The 23,646-nt window shown below is 39.5% G+C and overlaps 1 protein-coding gene across 1 annotated transcript in view; it reads left to right on the forward strand.

Moving 5' to 3' along the window:
- Positions 1–6,515: 6,515 nt before the first annotated feature.
- Positions 6,516–23,646, forward strand: part of EBPL (EBP like) — a 43,768-nt gene continuing 26,637 nt past the window's right edge. The window contains exon 1 of the mRNA XM_027848294.1: positions 6,516–6,805. Coding sequence (XP_027704095.1) covers positions 6,629–6,805 — 177 coding nt within the window. The 5' untranslated portion in view covers positions 6,516–6,628. The remainder of the gene's footprint in view (positions 6,806–23,646) is intronic.

A 23,646-nucleotide genomic window follows, 5' to 3' on the forward strand; every position in this document is an offset into this window, starting at 1 on the left:
GGTGAAGTTACTTGTCCAACATCCTATAGCAATAAGCAGCAGAGCTGAGATTCAAAGCTAGCTCTGTGATTTCGTATTTGGGGCCCTTTCTACTGTACTGCCTCTGATTTATATTTACTGGTGGTAAGACCAAAACCAACAAGACAAAACTTGCCATGCCATTGCCATTCCAACCTAATTTGGAATCCTGAGTCTATGATCAGTAATTTTCCCTCCAGCTTTCATAAGAGTGCTTTCTATGTCTTCACCTATGTCATTAATGATCACGTCAGGGCCAAAGGCAGAGTCATTCATACTCTTTGAGTATGGTTACTTATTCAGCTCCAGATTCATTCATTCAGTATTGCATTTAGATTCAGTACTTTATGAGGATAAGATGAGGTAATATTTGTGAAAGCTTTGGAAACTTTAAGGTACTATATAAATGCTAGCTATTCTTTATGCACAAGAATATCATGACTTGCAGACATCATGACATATACTATGTCTGTGGTATCTCCCCCAACCTCGAACCACTGATACTTCAGTGAATCTGTAATTTCATCTACCTGGGCACTGGTTCCAGTGGTACAAATTACGACCAATCCAAGTCTTATCATGTGTGATTATTGGCTACATTTCCTATAAATCCTCCACAGGGTTCCACCCAGGTAACAATGCCTTCCTCCAAATCTCAACATTATGTAGATACTACCAATGTGTGCCGTCCATCCACTAGCCTTGTTCTTCCTATGTGACTGGACCACCTCGTTTGAGATGATATCCTTAGTTACCTTTTGCCCAGAACTTAACTGGCCTCCCTGTCTTGTTATTCGCTTCTCCATTCCCATTCTCTACACAGCTACCCAAATGGGACATCCAGGTGGAGATGTCTAGCAGGAAATTACAGATGAAGGACTGCAGCTGGAGAGAAATATGGTCTGGGGTCATTTTAACTGAACCCACAAAAGCTGACGAGATCACCAAAAAAGAAGGGGAGGGGAATCCAAGACAGCTTTCTGGGGAACATCCACTTATAGGAACATGTAGTTGACAGCTGGTAATCTTGCAAAAGGGGAGTAATCAAAACAGGCAGAAGGAGAATGAGGGAAGAGCAATGTCATGAAAGCCCAGGACAGAGAGTTTAAAAAAAAAAAAAAAAGGAAAAGGTGATCAACAAATATCAGATGCTACAGAGGCCCAGAAGGTTGAGGATTGAGAGAAGACCATTGTGTTTATCAATTAAGCAATCTGGAATCATCTTGAAAGAAGATCTAGCCAAATGGGGTCAGAAACCAGATTGTAAGGAGCTGAGGAATAGGAGGTAAGTGAAGGCAATGAGTGCAGATTTATTTTTCCAGTAGCTTGCTAGTAATAGAAGAGATATAGGATGATAGATTGAATAAATAGTAGGTTCAAATGATGGTTTTTAAGAAATAGGTAGAGCTGGACATATTTGTGTGCAACAGGAAAAGAGTCAGTGGATAGAGAAAAGTAGAAGATTTGAAAGTGATAATTAAAGTGGCAAGCTTGTGGAGAAGATGGGAGGGAATAGGATCAAGAACATAAATAGAAGAGTTAGCTAGCCTTGGCAAGGGTAAGAGCCACCTCTTCCTCTGAGACTTCAGTAGAGGAAGAAAAAATTGGGAATGATATAGAAAAGATTTGGGGTGTTAAATGGGAGCTCAAACAGATGGCCACAAATTTTCCAGTGAATATGAGGTGAAGTGCTGATGAGAGGGAAGGGCAAAAGGGTGGCGTCAATTGCTGGAGGAGAGAATAGACACCATGGAGAATGCAGAAAAACACTCAACTAGGGAAAAGTAAAAGCATTGGCTTACAGCAGTGGATCTAGTTAGTTTGATTGTATAACATCTTACACGGTGAGGGTAATCTGAAGTTTAGAAAGGGATGAAGAATGTTAAGACAGGGCAGCAAGGGATTAAATGGCAAGAAAACAGCACAAAATTAAACTGATTAACTATCAAGATTTTGAAGGAAAGCAAGTAAGGAGCCAAATGATCAACAAAGCAGTTGTGGAATGAGGATGGAGAAAGAATTTCAGAGGGATGTAAAACTCAGAGGGAGAGGCGAATAGGAAGCAGTAGATAAAGATTTCAGATCTAGACCATGAAGGTCGAACACGAGGGGACTCATGATGAAATCAAGGGTACGACCATTCCTATTTGTTGTTGAAGTGGAATGAAGGCACAGCTCCTGGAAAGGAAGTGTTTTTAAGGGAAGATTAAGATGTATGTTGAAGTCTTCAAGTACAATAACCAGTGCTAGAGAAAAAAGAAAGCCTAAAAGTTAGATACAGAACACAAAAAAGGAGGGCAAATGACCTGGTAGCCAGCAGATAACTTCTACCAACATCCGGGTAGGTTGATATACAGAGTGTTACAAAAGTCTTAGTTTAGTTTTAAACTTTGGCAACTTCAAACTATGAAAATTTTGAAATACTGAAATCTTTCTTATTAATACTCAACATTACCACTATCTTGTGCTCTAGAACTAATTCTGAACTTTATAAAACTTTGATCAGCTGCTGCTCAATGACTAAAAGGATGGCATTTGTAACCCTAGTCTTAAAATCATCCAAAGTATGAGGTTTTGAGGCACGCAAGTTTTGACATAGCCCCATGAGAAAAATGGAGATAGACCAGGTGATCAAGGACCTCCTATGGATCTACTGGTCTAAAACTGTGTCATCCAGAAATTGCTGCATATGTAATGCATGACAGGTTGCTCAATCTTATTAAAACTAAAAGGTTGCTATTCAAAATTCACAAAACTAAAGGAGTATAAAAATGAAAATAAATTTTCAAATGATTTTGTTTCATAAGTTTATAACATTATGCTTCTGAAGTTGTTAAAATTTAAAACTGCACTAAGATTTTTGGGATACCCTCTATGTGGATGAAGTGAATGATGGTAATAGAAGGGTATTGTGGATGAGGCAATGAGAAGTAAAGAGCATGCTTATTCCTACCTTTTCCAGTGTGTTGGATCTATGAGCCAGCCAGGCTATAAAAGCTGTTAGGAAGCTGTTGTTAACAATCGAGGTCTGGGGTCAGCAAACAAGAAACCAGGGCCAAATCTGACCACAATAAGACTTTATTTTTAAATGTAAAAGACATTCTTAGCTCTCCAAATTTGGCCCAAAGATGTGGTATGAGTGGGTGGTAATGAATGCCTGTGCTAGGACAATGGCAGTAAGGATAGAAAAGCTGGGGTGGATTCAAAAGATGTTGCAAAGGTATAATTAAGTTGTTCAGTTGTGTCCGATACTTTGTAACCCCATCTGGGTTTAGTTGGGTTTGGGGTGGGGGGAGAAAGATAAGGGAGAGATAGGCCATTTCTTTCTCCAGCTCATTTTACAGATGAGGAAACTGAGGCAAACAGGGTTCGGTCACTTGCCCAGGGACACATAGCTAGTAAGTGTCTGAGGCCAGATTTGAACTCAGAAAGATGTCCTCCTGACTCCAGGCCTGCATCAACTAGCTGCCCAAGAAGACTTGGTAATTGGCTGAGAGACATAAGGTAGAGAAAAGAGTCAACAATGAAACCAGTAACTACACTATGTGAGATTGCGTTGGAGTGCCACAGACAGAAAGAGTGAAGAAGTTGGATAGCTTGGGAAAAAACATACTAAGCTCAGTTGTGGACATGTTAAGTTTGGGGCACCATTTAGACAATCTAGGGCAGAGGTGTCAAACTCAGGCCTGATGGATGCTTGCAAAACTTACACATGCCAAATCAGATTAAAATGTCACTGGGAAATTTTTAACAAAATAAACAAAAATACAATACAACACAAAAAAAATGTTAATTTGTGATTTTCAAAGACAAAACGCAATTCCATACTATTTCTATTTGAATTTGGCACCACTGTCCTGGGGTAACATCACTTAGGCAGTTGTGTCAACTTACCTATCTCCTTTTACAAACCAAGAGAGAAATTAAATAACTTACCCAAGAGTATCCAACCAATTAGCAACAGAGCTAGAATTAGAACCCAGTACTCAGAACTACTGGCCTAGAATATCCCTTCTACTTCAAGACTTTCCCCAACTTGGTTTTGATATAAAAAATTAAATGAGCATTTTGGGGGAGAGTCTTTGAGAAGCCGAAGATGACATGCAAAGGCCAGCAGACGACATAAAAAAAGTTTAGGAACTCGGAGATGCATAAAATGTAAGTACAGTATTATATAACAGCAACCCAAATTTTACAACAAGGGACTGTAACACCCCATAAAAGAAAAAGAAAAAAATTCAGACTTCTTCTCTGGTATGAAGGGAAGGTCAAAAAGTTTTACATGGATTTTCCAGATTGAGGAGGTGTGCACCCCTAACCTCTTCCATGTGGAAGGAATAACTGTAGTATCATAGATTTAGAAACTGAGAGGTATCTTAAGGTCATCAAGCCCCAATCCCATTATTTTACAGATGAGGACACTGAGGCCCATAGTGAGGAACTTGCCTAAGGACACATAACTAAGGCAGAATTCAAACCCAGGTCTTCCTGACTCCAGGACCAGTACTCTAGTCAATAAATCATGCTCACTCTAGATCTTTCCACTGCATAGTGAAGAGTGAGTGGCTGAGTTATTGGATCCTTTAAATCCAGTAAACTGATTTTTTCTACTATAAACTCAGTAGAAGTAAATAGCTCTCACCTATTAGAATGCAAATTCCTTAAGGGCAGGGACCATTCCTTTTGGTTTCTCTCTGCCTGGCTCATTGCTGCTAGTGCTGAATGTTTTTCATTCCATCTTTCACACTAGTAAGCCCCAACACTGGGATTCACACCCAGGTTTTATGACTTCAAATTTCACATTCTTTTCATTACAATGTACTGCAGCCTTTACCCTTCTACTATTTTGTTGTTCAGTTGTTTTAGTCTTGTCTGACTCTTTGTGACCCATTTTGGGGTTTTCTTGACAAAGATACTGGAGTAGTTTGCCGTTTCCTTTTCCAGCCCATTATACAGAAGAGGAGACTGAGGCAAACAAGGTTAAATGACTTGCCCAGGGTCATACAGTCACATTTGAACTCAAGATGAGTCTTCCTGATTTCAAGCCCAGCACTCTAACCACTGTGCTTCTAAGAAACTTCTCCTGCCCGTTTTACTTCTCTTTCCTTCTTTATCTTTCTATTATGACAGAAAAGATATCCATAACACCTGTTTGTAGGGCTCAAATGAGATAATGGCTGTGAGCACTTTGTGAACCTTACAGCACAATATAAATGAGACTCATTTTTTCCCTAATCCTAACCATCCCCCTCAAACACTACCTCTCCTCCTCCCCCTACCCCAGCATTACTCAACACTAGTGGCATCTATAGGGACTGGCAATCCCAACAAATGTGCAACGCCCACTTGGTTTTACCACTGTCACCAATTGTTTGGGGTTTTTTGTTTGTTTTTGGTGAGGCAACTGGTGTTAAGTGACTTGCCTTGGGTCACACAGCTAGTGTCAAGTGTCTGAGGCCGAATTTGAACTCAAGTCCTCATCCACTGCCCCACCAAGCTGCCCCCACTGTCACCAATTGTTACCAATATTTAAAACTACTCTTCTAAACTTGAAATGGAGTTGGGAGCAGAGAGCTCTTACGAAAGGATTTTTCTGGCCAAGTAAATTGAACCTTGGGCCTTCTTTCCCGTGCTTCCTCCCACCTCCCAGTTGTTATTTGAAATGCAATAATCAGGGATTTAGTCCTTTAATTAGATGCCTGCTGATGATGTCAAAGTTTTAAGTCGTTCTCAGTCCCCCAGTTATTTCCAAATGAGTGTCAACTAAGATCCTAAGGAGCATTTTCTGACAGGAAGGGGAGATGGAGGAGACAAACCATGAGGGCCCTGGGGAGAGAGGAAGGCAATCAGAGGCTGCAAGCCTCAGGACACGAAGCATAAAAGCAGAGTTCTTATCCCGGTCATGCGGCATGCATAGCCCACAAATGGCCATTCTGCATCTACTTTAAGACTCCCCCAGCCTATTCCTAGATCTTTGTATAGCTCTAATTGTCGGAAAACTTTTCTTACGATCAAGCCTAAACTGACCCCTTGGCAAGGTCACCTGATTTTGCCTCCACTTTTACCAAAAAGAACAAGGAACCCCTCTTCTACGCTACAGCCCCCTCCATTACCAGATCTCGTCTATCCTATCATTTTGCCTAGGGTCCCTGCAAGCCTGTGGTGACCTTCGAAAAAACTTGGTAGTGCGTCCACCCTCATTACTGAAGGACCTGTGTGGACAAGGACAAAACAAAAACAAACCGACTTTCCTCCCCTCCCCGCCCTATTGAATTCTTCAAAGTACATACGGGGTGGGAAGGAACCTGAAAGGTAAATTAGGCGAGAAGATGAAGCCTGATTTTCCACCGGAGGGGAGGGAGGGAGAACAGAGAACAAAGACGAAAAAACCCGTCTGTGGCCGTTCCTAGAGCCTGTGTGGCGGGTCCCTACCTACTTCCCTCTCCTTCCCCACGCCCCTCCTCTTTGGGGCGGGCTTCTAGGCGCAGGCTTTCTCCCCTTCCCCTGTCTCTTTCTATCACCAGCCTCCTGCCTCTCTCCCGGGTTCTGCCTCAGCTCCTGCCCCTCCATTCCTCTCTCTCCCTGGGAACGGGCCTGCGCGCTGGCCAGGATGACCCTGTGGCCCGCGGAGCTGAGCAGCCCGGCGGCGGCCGGCTCGCTGCTCCTGTGTGCCGCGCAGCTGGCGGCGGGCTACGCCCTGGGCAGCAGTCTGGGCTGCGGGGCGAGCTCTGCTGACCGCTGGGTGCTGGTCTGGCTCTGCTACGACGCCCTGGTGCATTTCACGCTGGTAAGTGAGTGGAGGCCTGCCGCCTTCGGTGCAGTCCCTTCTTCCTTCCTGGGCCGGGATTACTTGGCGCGCCCGGAGGATGCTGCTGCGCTGAGACCAGAGCTGTGCCTTCCCCTGCGCACGGAGGCCGGAGCCCTTTACCGGGAGCCCTCGGCACAGACCGAGGCCAGAGTAGTGCGCCTCCTACACAGTGGGATTCTGCCAGCCGAGAAGGAGGCCGCTCACCCTAGGCTGCCCACTGCACCCACATTTGGGGCATCGTAGTGTGTGTGTAACAAACAGGAGCCTGAGAGGCGTGAAGCCTTGCGTTCCAGTCCCTCTTCTGGTACCCACTGGTTGAGCAAGCCTGAGCAACTTTCTAATACCGTAGGGGAGCAGATGCCAATCTGCGTTAGTGTTGGGAGTTTCCTCACTAAGTGTTGGTTACCCTAGTGATTTCAGAGATCAAGACCAATAAATAAAAAACAAACATAAACAAACCCGATGTAAAGCATGAACACTTCCCTGATTCCCCCCAAGTTCTAGTGCCCTTCCTCCCTCCCAAACTACCTTGTATTTAATTACTCTGCATATATTTGTATTAATGAACTTTATATTCATGCTGCATGTATGATTATACGTACTTATCTCCCCTATTAGAGTGTATGCTCATTGCAAGTAGGGATTGTTTTCCAGTTTTAAACATTATATATTTTTTATTCCACCTTTAAACCACACACGCAAAAAATAAGTGTTCCTACATGCAAAATAGAACAGAGAAGACAGTATATGAAACTGCAAATCTCTATTAGAGCTTCATTTTAAAATTTTAACCTGTTACTTTCTCTTTTTAATTTAATTTTTTCAATGAGCAAAATTGTATTTTCTTTCCCCACACCCCTTCTCCTTTGGGAGAGAGAGAGAGAGAGAGAGAGAAACAAAACCCTTGTAACAAATATACATAGTTATAGAGAAAGTACAAATTCTTTCATTGTCTATGTCCAAAAGATGTGTTTCATTCTACAGCTCACTTTCTATCACCTTTCTGTCATGAGATAGGTAGTATATTTCATCATTAGCCCTCTGGACTCATGGTTGGTCATTGTACTGATCCTAGTTCTAAAGGTCTTTCAGAGCTGTTTGGTTTTACAGTGTTATTATCAAATAAATTGTTCTCCTGGTTCTGCACACTTTACTATGCATTGGTTCTTATAGAGTCTTCCTAGGTTTCTCTGAAACGATCCCCTTCATAATTTCTTATGATCCAGTAGTATTCCATTGCTAGGGCTTGTTTCATTTTCTGTACTTATACCCCCAGTACCTAGAAGATATGCCAGCTATGTAGTAGACACTTAATAAATACATGTTGATTGATTGGTAGAAGGGCATTTCAGGAAGATGGGATCAAGTGGACAAAGCCTAAGAGGAAGTCTGGAAAGTACAAGCCATGTTTTTGGGAAATAGTAGTGGAGTTGGGGTAGCTGGGGAATACGGTATATGAAAAGGCATAGTGGGAGGTAGTGTTGGATACGTAGTGTGGAGATAAACTTTGAAGGACTTTGAATGCTGAAAGAAGAAATTTATACAAGATTCAACAGGTGATGGCAACTCATGGGCTGATAGAGCTATTTAGCTATCCCAAGCCTATCATTTTATCCTATCATTTAAATTTTAAAAGGAGTTAAAGATGAAAAAATGTATCCTAGAATCAATAAGGAGCCAGTGACATTTACTGAGTAAGGGAATGACTTGGGCTTTAGGAAAATCACTTTGGTAGTTATAGAGAGGACAGTTGGAAAGAGCCACCACAGGAAGATCAATGAGGAGGCTATTGCAATAGTCCAGATGAGAGGTGATGTGGCATGAACTTGAATGGTAGCAGTAGGAGTGGAGAAAAGGGGACATGTGAAAAAAAGTGGAGATAGACCTGACAAGATTTAGCGATTGTTCAGATATGTGAGGTGAGGAGTTAAAAATGATACTGTTAGGAGAGCCTGCGTCCCTATAGAGATGGTGGTGACCTCTTTACTAATAGGGACATCTGGAAAAGGGGTGGGTTTGGGGAAGAAATATAAGGTAATGATATCTGCCATAAAAATCCCAACTATTTCCTCCCAACACTTTCCTAGAATCACAAAATATCAAAAATGAAAGGTGAGAGGAAGAGATGGAGATGTGAGAGGGGATCTTAGCTACTGTATAGTCATCGGATCGTAGGTGTTAGAGCTGGAAAGACTTTAGAGACCACTTAATATTAATATCCAGATTTTCCAGATGAAAAAACTGAAGCCTAGAGAAGGTTAGTGTTGCTACAGAATAAGTACTGGAGAGGACCTGTGTTCTAATTATGACTCTTCTACTTGTTATCTGTGTGACATTGACGAGAAATGTCTTCTCTCTCTTGAGGCTTAGTTTCTTCTGCAAAATGGTGGTAATGGGTTAGAATAGATGATTGTTACAGCCCCTTCCACCTTTGCATTGGTTTCCTAGCAAGTGGCTAATCAGGAATGAAAACTCAGTTCTGACTGTCACATCCAATGTTCTTTAAGATGATTTTTAAAAAAACATTTCTATCTTTTGTTTTTACATCACCTTTATTTCACAACATATCCCTCACTGCCTAATCCAGAAAGCCATCCTTTAAAGCAAAGATTAGAAAAGAAAGAGGGGAAATTGAACAAGCTCCCAAAGGTAAAAGGGGGGGAGGCAGATGATTTTACAAACAAATCCTAGCAAACATTTCAAAAATAGTTAATTTCAGTATTACAAAAACTATTTGAAAAAAATAGGAAAGGAAGGGGTCCTATAAAATTCTCCAAATGTAGTCCTAATATATATGATGTAACATAACATAATAAAATATATATAACATCTAAACCAAAGCAGGTCAAAACAGAAAGAAAATTAAGTACCAATATCCATAATGAGTATCAAAGCAAAAACCTTAAATAAAACATAAGCAAAGTGACTATAGCAACATGTCACAAAGATTATACACTATGATGGGTTCGATTTATACTGGAAATTCAGGGTTTGGGGCAGCTAGGTGGCACAGTGGATAGAGCACTAGCCCTGGAGTCAAGAGGACCTGAGTTCAAATGTGGCCTCAGACACTTAACACTCACTAGCTGTGTGATTCTGGGCAAGTCACTTAACTCTAATTGCCTCAAAAAAAAAAAATTAGGGTTGGCTAAATAATAGGAAATTGTCAACAAAATGTACCATGTTAACATGAACAACAAAAAATCAGTAAGGTCAGAAAAAAGCTTTAATAAAATATAACACATATTCCTATTTTAAAAAAACAGAACTAGAAAACATAGGAAAAATGGACCTTTCCTTAACATAATAAGGCATGTTTTTCTAAAACTAAGAACAAGAACTTATGTAATGGAAGTGTTTCTAGTAAGATCAGAAGTAAAGCAAGGATGACTGCTTTTCTCTAATATGTGGTACAAATACTGGCTATAACCATAATACAAGAAAAAGAAGTTGAAGGAATAGGTAAAGAAGAAAGACTTTCTTTGCAAATAATATGATGGTTTACTACAGATCCTTAGAAAGCCAATTAAAAATAATCAAAACAATAACTTCAGCAAAGTTGCAAGATATAAAATAAATCCATACAAATTATCAGCATTTTTGTATATTACCAACAAAACTCAGCAAGAAGAGATGGAAAAGTTCCAATTTAATTTCTACAGACTTTGTAATATACCTGGAAGTCTACCTACTAAGATATACACATATAGGAATACAAGTACAAAATAATCTTTACAGTGGAGAGACAAGTTTAAATAATTGGAGAAATGTTAAATGCCCACAGGTAGGCAGAGCTAATATAATAAAAATGACAATACTATATAAATTAATTTACTTATTCGATATCACACCAATCAAATTATTTCATAGAGCTATAAAAAAATTAACAAAAGTCATCTAGAAGAAAAAAGGTCAAGAATCTCAAGGGAATGAAAAAGGTAGAAAGGAAGGGGGCCTAACAGTACCAGACCTTTTATTTTACTACAAAGCAATAATCATCAAAACAGTTTGTTACTTGTTAAAAAATAGAAGTTGTTCGGTGGAACAGAGTAAGTACACAATGTAGAGAAGCAAATAAACCTATTATTTGATAAACCCTAAGACTCCAGTTACAAAGGAAAGAACTCACTGTTTGACAAAAATTGCTGGGAAAACTGGACAGAAATCTGACAGAAATTGTGTTTAGGCCATCATCTCACATCATATGACAAGATAATCTCCAAATGGGTAAATGACCCATAAGTAAAAAAGGTCACATAAACAATTAGTGAAGCAAAATAAATTACCCCTCAGACCTATAGACAGGAGAGGAATTCCTGACCAAACAGGGGTTAGAGAAGATCACAGAAGATAAGATATACAATTTTGATTACATAAAATTTAAAAAGGTGTGCACAAAGAAATAAACGCAACTGGGATTAAAAGGGAAATAGTTAAGTGGAAAAACAGCTTTGTAGCAAGTTTCTGCAATATGTCTTTTGCAAGATGTATAAAGATCTGATTAAAATTTATAAGAAGTAATTCCCCAACTGAAAAATGGCCAAAGGATATTAACAAGTAGTTCTTAAGAAAGAAATCCAAGTTATATATAGCCATATGAAAAAAATACTCCAAATCACTGATAAGAGAAATACACATTAAAGCCACCCTAAACTTCATCATCTCACCCAGCAGATTGGCAAAGCTGACAAAAACAGAAAATGAAAAAGATTGGAGGGGAGAGAGAACTGTGGAGTCTGAATGCAGATTGAAGCATACTATTTTCACTTGTTTTTGTTTTTGTTTTTCTTCATGGTTTTCCTCTTTTGTTCTGATTCTTATTTCATAGAATGAGTAACATGGGAATATATTTAACATGATTGTACATTACTATATTACATTATATAGTACATACATATATACATTATACATGTATTATATCAGATTTCTTGCTGTCTTGGGGAGGGGGAAAAATTTGGAGCTCAAAATCTTACAAAATTGAATGCTGAAAACTATCATTACATGTAATTGGAAAAAAAAATTGAATAGTTTTTAAAGAAAAAGGAAAAGGTTGGAGGGGCTATGGGAAAACTTTCCTTCTTGAGAATTCTTAGCAATGGCTAGATTCAGGTCTGTTTCCTGGAGTTTGTGTTGGCATCTTGGTGTGACTCCTTTCCCATTGATTGCCCTGCAGGCTTCTGGTTCATTAACTGAAGCTCACTCTAAGCTTCCCTCGGAGGCCTCTTCTCCCACACATCTGCTGCCTTCTGGCTTTGTACCTTTGGACTGAATGGAGCAACTTATTTCTGCCTCTTTTCCGTTTTCGTTATCATTGCCCTCTATCAATCAGTGCTCTTTTCAGATCCTACTGGAGTATATATGCCAGAGATGGGCATCTCTGTAATCTTTCATGTCACCACCTTAACCAAAAGTTCCCTTAATTTCACATAACTGACATGTAATGTGATATTTTTCTTTTGTGATCATCTCTGTCTCTGGTTTAGTTAAGAACTCTTCTCCCTAGTCATCATGTCAGGTGCCTAATCTTGTTTTCTATTTAAAAAAAAGATATTCAAGTCACCATTTTGAACTTATTGTGGGATAGGGTATTAGATAGGAGTATAAGCCTCATTTCTGCCAAGTCACTTTCCAGTTTTCCCCGCAGTTCTTGCCAAATAAAGAATTCATTTGATTCTGATTCTTTATTTAATCTGTCCCACTGATCTGCTTTTCTATTTTTTAACCTGTACTAAATAATCTTGATGGCCCCTGTGTTATAGCCTAATTTTAGACCTACCTTCATTCCTACTTTTTTTTCCCTTCATTATTATTTTTTGGAGTTAAGTGACTTGCCCAAGGTCACACAGCTGGTGATTGTTATGTGTCTGAGGCCTGATTTGAACTCAGCTCCTCCTGACTCCAGGGCTGGTCCTCCATCCACTGCACCACCTGCTCCCTCTCCATTGTTTTTCTGGAGATTCTAGACTTCTTGGTCTTCCAAGTAAATTTTGATATTCAGTTTTCTTAAATATCGCCTTGGCAGCTTGATTAATGTAATTGTACCTATGCAGATCTTGTTTGTTCACTGGTAGATTGGTGGCTCCCAACTGTTTTATGCATTTTGCAGTTCTTTTGAATGGGACTTCCCTTTCTATTGTGTCCTCCTTGGTTTCGTTATGTTGCTTAGAATTTCTAAACTAGCAGTGTTCCTGCAGTATTAAGTAAGGGGTGATTTACCCCCTTGTCAAAAATTGCTAGAATCCTTCAAGGAAACACTGAACAGTGCAGCTCATGAGAAAAGACTGAGTTAAGCATTTTGATTGTTTTTTTGGGAGGCAGTCACGGTTAAGTGACTTGCCCAGGGTCACACAGCTAGTGTCAAGCATCTGAGGCGGAACTTGAACTCAGGGCCGGTGCTCTATGCACCTAGATGCCCCTGTGTTAAGCATTTTACAAAGATGTGTCCCTGTTTCTCCCTTTTCTACCCACTGGGCAGCCCAGTTCTCTTTACATAAATAAATCCACACATTATAAATATCAAAGCTGGTCATAGTGCATAATCTTTGTGATATGTTGCTGCAGCCACTTTGCTAATGTTTTATTTAAAGTTTTTGCATCGATGTTTTTTAGAGATATTTGTATCACTTTCTTACTCTGGTTTGATTCCAGTTTAGGTATTATATTTTTAAATTATATTTATTGTTCACTCATTTTTCAGTTGTTTCCAACTCTTCATGATCCCATTTGGAGTTTTCTTGGCAAAGATACAGAGGTGGTTTACCATTTCCTTCTCTAACTCATTTTACAGATGAGGAAACTGAGGCAAACAGGCTTAAGTGACTTGCCCAGGGTCACACAGCTAGTAAGCGTCTGAGGCTGGATTTGACCTCATGAAGAAGTCATTTAGCTGCCCTAAAATTGTTATGTTATGTTATATTTTATCTCAGTATTAAAACAGATTTGGAATCAGGGGGCCTATGTTCAGACCCCTGGCTCTATTGTTTACTATTTGGGTCACGTTAGGCAAATCAATTTCCTTCTCTGGGCCTCAGTTTCCTTATCTGGAAAATGCTGAGGTTAGGGTAGTGTGTAAGATCTTTACCAGCTCTAAATCCTATGGGTCCTATGAGTCATAAAGCCCAATCTTCCCCTTCCCTACACCTTATTCTTCCTCTCTCTTGCTGTCCTATTGTCTGCCTCACTCTCTCTGTGACTCTGTGATAGACATGAGTGGATGTTATATGTAATCCACGGACTCTTTCTCTCCATTGGCCCTGCTTGTCTAATCAAAGTAGAGCAGCTGTGGAATGCTGTGTCCAAAAGAGGCCTCCAGGAGACCACGAGGCCTGTCAGGAAGCTGAGGCAAGGTCACTGCTGTCAAAGATGAACAGTCACATCCCAGAACTCTGCCCTGGGAACCTGTTCACAAAGGCGAGATCATGTGCTAGGACTTTTGGACAGTCTGAAAACAAACCAGGCACCTGGAAATCAGTCTTTTGAAGCCATGTGATTACAAGCAACAACCCTATACAACATTGTGTGTGTGTGTGTGTGTGTGTGTGTGTGTGTGTGTATGTGGGCACCTTGTATTTGTTTTTATCTTGGTGAGAGGCAAAGCCTCGTGTAATGAGGGAAGGCCATCAAGTACAACTTCATTTTACAAGTGAGGAAACTGAGGCACAGCAGTTACATAACTTGCTTAAAGTTATATACTTGCTCATACATCTAGAAGGTATCAGAAGTGGGATTTCTTTTAATTTTAGACAAATGCTAAAACTTAAATACATGATAAGAAAAAGAAACATAAACTTAAATATAAAATAAGAAAAAACAAAAAAAAATGTCATGTGCACAGCAGAACATAGGAAAGGATTCACATTATATAGTAATAACTTTTCATTTCAAGAAAGCCTATATATTAAATAATGTTCATTATGTTGAAAGCTATCCTTCTTTTCTTTGCTTCCTTGTAGATTTTCTTTTGTTCTCTGCTGTACACTTTTTACTTTATTCTTTTTCCCCCTACCCACCACCCCAAGGCTACAGTTAAGCATTGGATATATTTATATATAGGTATTGATATATACATACAGTTATACCTACATACACATACATACATATACATTCATATACTGTCCCTAAGAGATTCTACTCCTAATCTTTGTTTTTATGCTTGTGCATATCTCTTTATTTTTCCTTTCTCTCCTAACTCCTCTACTTTACTTCTACCTGCTACCTCCTCCTATTACTTAACCTACCCCCACTCCACCCTTTCCCCTAAATCTAAAATCTCTTCTATATCTCCCTTTTAACCTATTTCCACACTCTACCCTCTAAAGATACCTCCTTTATCCTCCTCCCCCCTCCCTATTCCCTTAGAGTTCTATTTCTTTCTAAATTTAGGAGACTTTTATACTCTTCTAGATGTATATGTATTTCCCCTCTTAAACCCATTCCCAATGACAGTAGGTCTCCAGAACTAACAGCCCCCCTCCCCCATCTAATTCCTCTGTATTGGTTCTTCCTCTTGCACTTCATTTGTAAAAGATAGTTACTCTTTTAGCTGTACTTGAATGGTTTTACTTTTTGAAGGCGTATCATACTCAGGTCTACCCCAATCTTTCTTGTAAGTTACCTAATTACTAGTAACAATCTTAGACATAGGTTTTACATTTTTCAAACATAAAAGGTAAACATTCTATCTTTATTTAGCCCCTTGCAATCGGTCATTAGTATGTACCTTGTATTTCTCTTGGCTCTTGTATGTTGAATCTTCTATTGAGTTCAGGGTTTTTTTTTAACAAAGATCTGAAAGTCTGACAATTGATCAAATGTCCATTTTTTTTCTGTTCAGAATTACGCTTAGCTTTGCTGGAAATGATATTTTTGGCTGGAAGTACAGTTCTCTTGTTCTTCAATATACAGTGTTCCAAGACCTGCCCTCTTTCAGTGTCGCCACTGCTAGGTCTTGTGTGATTCTAATTGTGGTATCACCATATGTAAATTGTTTTTTTCTTGTTGCTTGTAATATTTTGTCCTTGATCGGGGGTTTTGAAATTTGATTATAATATTCCTGTGAGTTTTCCTCATAGAATCTCTTTCAGGTGGTGATAGGTGGATTTTTTTCTATTTCTGCCTTCCCCTCTCATTCTAATGCTTCAGGACAATTTTCATTAATTATTTTTGTATTATTGTATCAAGATTCTTTTTTTTATCAGAACTTTCAGGTAGCCCAATTATTCTTATGTTTTGTCTTTTTGATCTGTTCTCTAGATCTGTAGTTTTTCTTATGAGATGTTTCACATTCTCTTCTATTTTTTCATTCTTTATATTTTGTTTTTGTTTTTTGTTTTGTTTCTTCATCTCTTATGACTTTGCTGGCTTCCCTCTTGCCCAATTCTGATTTTCAAGGAGTCATTTTCTTCCTTGAGATTCTGGATCTCCTGTTCTAATTGGTTGACTTTCTTTTCATAATCTTGTTTTTCTTATATTATTCTTACTTTTCTTTTTAGTTTTTCCTTGGTCTCTCACATTTGATTTTTAAAGTCTTTTTTAAGTTTTTTAATGAGTTCTCTTTGGGCAGGTGACCATTTGACATTACTCTTTGGGGTAGAAGAGGGTTTCTTTGCTTCAGTATCCTCCTCTGAAGACGAACCCCGATCTTCTCTATTCCCATAATATCTCTCTGTGGTCGGATTCTTTATCCTTTGCCTGTGCATTTTTTTTTTTGTAATAATTTAGTTTTTATAATCACCTCTAGTCCTGGGGTATGAAGGATGGTGCCTCTAATCCTCTTCAATTCACCCTTCTGACCTTGAATTCAAACCAAGACCTCCAGCGTCCTGTAAGTGCCCACAACAGAGGCATCCCCACCCCACTGCTTCTGCACTTACCAGGTGTGTGCCCTCGCTGTCCTGGGGGTAAAAGTTCCAGTAGCTGGGGCCGAGGCAGCCTGCCAAACCAGCTAACCCCAGGGCTTGCCGCTTGTCGTTTAAGCAGCTTGTCCACTTATACTTGAAGTGGACCCTAGCCTGGAGGTGTTTCCTCTTCACAGGGAGGAAATCTTGTCCGGAATTTTTCTTCAGATCTTCTCCCATTGTCCCAGGAGGACCCCTCTTCTGCCCCTACTCTTATTTGTTTTCACCGCTCTGTGTTCACCTAGAGGTGCTATTTTATTTCTTTTGTGGAGGAAAATCTTGAGAGCTTGAAATTTTTCTGACCTACTCCACCATCTTCCCAGAATCCTCTCCAGAAGTGGGATTTCAAGCCAGATCTTGATTCCAAACCCAGTGCCTGAGCTATGCTGCAATGAGAAAACGGGTTCAACTGAGCCTCAGATACAGTAATTATGTAACTGTGGACATGTCATTTAACCCCTCTTATTCTCCAGCAGCTTAAAAGATTAGGCAGAGCAGGGGTTTTTAATTTTTTGGTGTCATGGACCCTTTTTGCAATCTGGTGAAGCCTGTGGACCCCTTCTCAGAAAACTGTATTTAAATGTAAAAATACAAAGGGTTACAAAGGAAACCAAAAATTATATTGAAATACAGTTAAACAAAGTATTTTTAAAAACAAGTTGATAGGTTAACCCTAGATTAAGAACTTCCGTTCTGCAATAGACTGTAATCTGCCTTGGTGGAAAGAGCATCCCCACTGGTAAAATTCTAGGTCTTCAGATTCCAAATTCAGTGTGACTCAGAGGGTATGTAGGCTACCCAGTGAAAAATATTGTAGCATTCCCTATTTTGCAGAATTGCCATGGGGGAAAGCCCAGTATGGTTTATGGTAAGTTTTTATTGACCTGTAGCACATCCAAAAAAAAAACCACCCCAAAATCCCGAATCAGCTGTATTATAATGAAGTCCTCCTATAGAATAGCCCTTTATATCAAGGTCTTCTACTTCTCAGTACTTAGGCCCTCTTGCTCTTTGCCTCTTAACCTTCTGCCTACTTCCTTAGGAGGGTTAAAGGAAACTTGCTTAGTACCTTTCTGCCTTTGCACACAATATTTATTCTTCTCTGGGCCTCTCCTCTCCTTTCCCTCTACTCACAATCTATCTCCTATCTCAGTTCTGAGAAGTTTCTTCTGACCCACTCAAGGATGAGAAGCTGCAATCTCGCTGCCCACCCCCCCCCCCCAGTGAAAGAAATAGGGAGAATAAATTAATATTTAGGGAATACTATTGAACTTAAAAATGACAAATATGGAAAAACAGACTGGTACAGAGTGAAGAAAGCAGAATCAGAACAGCAGTGTACATAGAGATGAAACACAGGGGAGAAAATAAATTGTATCACTATGCAAATAGTTTAGACTTTGTGGCTTAATTTGTGATTTAGTCTCTTTTTTGTTTACTTGATCATTCACTTTTTTGGTTCCCTTTTTTTCTTTCAAATTGTAAAAAATTGTATATTTACTAACAACTGGTTGGCCTCCCACAAGTGGAAAACACACTGGGACAGGGGAATTCAGACAGAAAAATAATTTGTCTGGCATGGAGCAGTGGAAAGGGGACAAGCTTTCAATTTATGACACCTAAGTTTGAAACCCAGCTCCAGCATGTGCTCTAAGTACCCTTAGGCAAATTATTTAACCTACTTGGTCTTCAGCCACAGCTAGATGGCGGGGCCACAGTTCCCAGAGCGCTGGGTCTGGAGTCAGGAAAACCCGAGTTCAAATCCAGCCTCAGACACTTACTAGCTCTGTGACCTTGGGCAAATCACTTAACCCTGTTTGCCTTAATCCACCGGAGAGGGAAACCACTCTAGTATCTTTGCCAAGAAAACTCCAAGGACAGTATTGGAGTGCTGTGGTTCATGGGGTTATGAAGAGTCAGACATAACTGAATGAGTGAACAGCAACAACCTGGTCCTCACTTTCTTCTTCTGTAAAATAAGAGGGTTGGACTCAATGACCTCTCATGACCCTTCCAGTGCTAAATCTATTGATTTTATAATCTATATCTATATCTGTTATATATCTATATCTATATCTATATCTATATCTATATCTGTTATATATCTATATCTATATATATTATATATATAGACACGATTCTATGACTATCTTTAGGATATTTGTTCCTTTAGACAATTTTCTATTTCGTTATACGGCTGTGAAGCAAGAGCCAACTCTTCATGAGTATTTAATTGTCTGTTGTTGTCCTTTTTGTCCTTTGGTGTTAGGAAACATTTTCATCCCTTAGAGTTAAAGGTGCTTTATGAATATCAGCTTCAAATTCTGTAGAAATCATATGCTTAAAAGGGTGGTGTTTTCAGCTAATCAAAAGACAATTGATTAGGATTTGCTCCAGTGGTTGTCCATTTAGTAGAGACTCATTTGTCTTATTCCAGCTCCCCTGGCCTACTTGACTCATTCATTCATTCAGTATCTTGTTAGCTATTTATTTCTAAAGAAAAGGGGCATAGCCAGGGTGGTAGTGGTTGTCAGTTGTGAGCTTCTGGGATCAAGGGCTGTAGTGTGTGTACTAAGGTACAGTGTCTGGGGTCTTGGGAAAGACTTGGAATTGGAAGGGCCCTGAGATACACTAATCCATCCTCCTATGTAGTATAGGAAGGAATATTCTTTACAACCTCCTTCACAAATGGTCATCTAACCTCTGATAAAACCCTTGAAGTAGCGAGAAGTTCACTTCTCACAATAACAGTCTATACCACTTGGGGACAGCTCTCATTAGGAAATTTACTCTGGAGACTAGAAAGATTACTAGGACCTGTAAAGAAGTTCTAGCAGTCTGGACCATTCACATACCCTGATTCAATTCAATTCAATCCAATTCAATAAACATTTATTAAGCCCGCTGTATTCCCAGGCACTGCCCTAAGTGCTGAAGATACAAATAAGAAAAAGGACAGTCCCTGCCCTGATGGAGTTCTCTATCTAATGAATACAAATGAAGACTGGGGGGGAAAGGGGACATATTAGGGGATGGGGTACCCGGCAAGGGCATCACTTTTTTTTTATTAATTTATTCTGATTTATCAACAATCATTCCATAAACTTTTGGGTTTTAAATTTTTCTCCCCCTCCTTCCCCACCTCCCTCCCCAAAACAGCATGGAATCTGATATAGGCGATACACATACATTCCTATTGAACATATTTTCACATTTTTGATGTTGTAAGGAAGAATTAGAACCAATAGGAGGAACCACAAGAAAGAGAAAACAAAACAAAATGGAAGAAAAAAATAGCAAATAGTATGCATTCAACTCCATAGTTCTTTGTAGATAGCTTTTTCTAACATGAGACCTTTGAGGATGTCTTAAATCCTTACATTGGTGAGCAGGGCTATGTCTATCAATGGTAGTCATCACACAAGGTGGCTGTTACTGTGTACAATGTTCTCTTGGTTCTGCTCACTTCACTCAGTATCAGTTCATACAAGTCTTTCCAGGTTTTTCTGAAATCTGCCTGCTCATCATTTCTTGTAGCACAATAGTATTCCATTACATTCATATAACACAACTTGTCCAGTCATTCCCCAGTTAATGGGCATCCTCTCAATTTCCAGTTCTTTGCCATAGGGCATCATGTTTTGCAGAGTTCAAACCAAGTAGAGCTGGAGAAAGTGGAGAGTTGGCTGGAAAGTTTAGATCCCAACCCTCTGTAAAGGAAAGCTGTAGGAGGAGTTTAGGGCTCCACCATCCAATCAGAGGGGAGAGGAAGCTGAGGGAGTTAGGAAGCTGAGCTATCAGCATGATGATGAGATTCTAGATGGTCAGTTTATCCTGGGTAGGACATCATGTTCACACACCCTGATTCCTAACCAAGCACCACATAGCTTCAGTTTTTGTTAGATATTGTGACATATGAAAAGTTTGAGAGACATAACTTCTGGATCATTAATAATCAATTTTATTAATTACAGCTAGCAGATAATTAAGTGATGGTCATTTGCCTTTCTCTCATAAACCAAAAACCCTTCCTGGAGAATACAGAATGTTTAAAAAGTCCGTGGAAAAGGGCATATCCTGGGGGTGGAAATCAACTCTGATTGGTTAACAATCAATGAGGGGGTAGACGTATTAATGAGGAGGTGGGCAAAAAGTCTTCAGCAACTCCTGCAGAAAACATGACCTAATTATGAGACTCAGCCACCTCCAGCAATCTGGGCAAAAGAATCCATCTGCACCCAGAATTCTCTGGGTTGGTTTTCACCTTCATAGCTGGGTCGCCCTACATTCTAATGGAAGGTTCCAAGGACAGACAGGGGCTTATTTCCTAAGGGAAGACCTCAGTTAGACTGGATTCTGTTTATAAGGTCTCCTAGTTGGGTGGAGTACCCCAAGGATTTAGGCAATCTCATCTATCAGCAATATCCTTCAGAGACTGGCTAAATAATTTACAGGAATTTATTTCCAAATGAGGAAATAGAAAGGAAAAAACTTAATCTCAATTAATAATTGGTTATTAATATAAGAGAGAAATAATTATTTCTTTCAATATATATATATATAAAGTCCTGGTCAAATTGGGACAGATCCATGTCCCTGGAACTCGTATCCATTGCTTTTGTTAGGAGCAGGTTTGACTCCTGCTGGGGTCCTGTTAGATCAGGCTCTGCAAAATGATCATAGGTCATTCAACAGTAAATAAAAGGAGGTTTACATAGCTGTTTACATAGCATAGGACGGACACTTTGCACTGAAACCTGGAGAGGCATGACTCCATTATCTCCATCTGGAAATGCTTCTGGTCTACAGGGTAGAGTGTGGTGACTCTGGATCTTATGAAAGCTGCCAAACCCTAAGGCCTGGGATTCCTAGTGAACCCTTTTTGTTATGCCCTGAAGTGTACATGAAGTTTATCAATATGACCAGAGGCTACCAGGAAACTTCATCAAGGGAGGAGAGGCTTGAGCCTTTAGCGCTCTGAATTGGTGATGAGGAAACTAGCCTAACTCATATTGGGTTTTTGTTTTTTTTTTTTTTTTGGTGGGGGAGTAGAGGGGAAGATGGAACCCTAGTAGATACTGGTCCCATCCCAGCTTTCCATTGCTTCTAATTGGGCCTCAGATAAGTCCAATTATTTTTTCATATGTCAGCCTTTTAAGTCCTTGAAGTCAGCTCTCATTTGAACCTTAATTTTCACTTCTCCAGGCTAAATACTTCATGTTCTTTGAATCATTCCTTGTTATGGCATGGCTTACAGACCTTGCAACGTCCTACTTTCTTTTTCCTGGATACATTTGAGTTTATCGGGGTCCCTCTTAAAATATGTTTCTCAAAACTAAGCACAACACTCCAGATGTCTGGCCAGGGCAGAGTATATCAAGACATTTACTTCCCTTGTTCTACCTGGATTTTTTATTTGTGCAGCCTAGGATTGTATTTGTGGTTTGTTTTCTCTTCATCCAGTCACTATATTAAACAGTTAAAATAATAATAATGGTTCCTATTTGCATAATACGTTGTGGTTTGCAAAGGGTTTTGTATATAATATCTTAATTGATCCTCACAGCCTCCTGTGAGGTAGGTGCTATTATTAGGCTTATTTTATAGATGAGAAAGGCTTAGAGGGGTTAAGGTGAAGTTAAAGGTTGTCATTTATTTTTAATCACTCTGCTATTAAACATCTGAGGCTAGAGTCAACCTTCTGACTCCAAGTCCAGTACTCCATCTACCAAGCCATGCTGTGAATTGGATTAGGAAATGTGTTTCAAGGCATCTTTTCAAAATATCATTCTTTGTGAAGCAGAAAAAGGCTTTTTTTTTCCTTTTTTCTTTTTTGGTAAGAGGTGAGAAATGTGTTGGAAGCCCTGGTGGCAAGAACCTACTTACCATGTGGCAGGTAACCACCTGGGATGGCCATTTGATCCATTAATTTATCATCATTTTGAAAGAGCCTGTGTCCTATCTCAATTTCATGAGGCAGCAGGTTCACTATGGCCAGTTCCCATCAAATGAAAGTCATTATATCATTAGGAGAAGGACAGCTGGGCAGCACACATCTGCAAGGGTGCTAAAGCCTAGTCACGGAGCACAGCCCTAGGAGGTCGAGGCAGCTGATCCTTCAGTCAATGGGGCTATATCTTGTTGCCATGACGTGACAACATCAACCCTCATTTGACTACCATTTTTGTGATTCAGGTTTGAAACTAACTAATGAGTTTAGGACAGAGTTAATATACCAGTCCTGCTTCTTTTGTACCTAACATCACTAAATGTTATATGGTGTTCCCTGAGGTTCTCTTGAAACACATGTTCATACAACTGCAGTTCTAATTAAATTGAATCTTTTATTGAAATTTCCATAACATTTCTTTGAGGTTTTTTTTTTAAATTAAAGCTAGAAACTAAAAAATTCAGTACATCTCCCTTAAGAAACAGCCTGATTATACCCCAGTAGCTCCTTCATTTAAGCATTTATTTTTATTAATGTCTTGGTTAAGAGCTCTATTTTAAGGATATCAAGGCACTTTGTAAAAATTCAGTATTCTTTTTAGGTGAAGTGAGACTAGAAATTGGTCATTTGATCTTGTTTTTCAGATGAGAGATTTCAGTTTAGGACTGATTTTCTTCTTCGACATTATACTGTAAGGATTTTTCAGAATTGCTATTTTTTATTTAATAGCCCAGTCCTTTTTGAGAGAGGTCAATTCAACAAGCATTTATTAAGTGCCTACTGTTCCAGGCATGGGGGATTTAAAGAAAAAACATGAAAACTCCCCCTGTTTGCAAAGAGTTTGCATTGTACTAGGAGCAAATTCACTATGGATTCTCAGAGGTCATATGGAATTTCACATCTTTTTCTGTTTTCTTTAATTGCTATGAAACACGTGGAAGTTAAAATGAAATGGACCAAACAAAAACCTTGAC

This window comes from Vombatus ursinus, unplaced genomic scaffold (assembly GCF_900497805.2).
Source record: "Vombatus ursinus unplaced genomic scaffold, bare-nosed wombat genome assembly UNPS02005659.1, whole genome shotgun sequence".
Classification (NCBI taxonomy): domain Eukaryota; kingdom Metazoa; phylum Chordata; class Mammalia; order Diprotodontia; family Vombatidae; genus Vombatus; species Vombatus ursinus.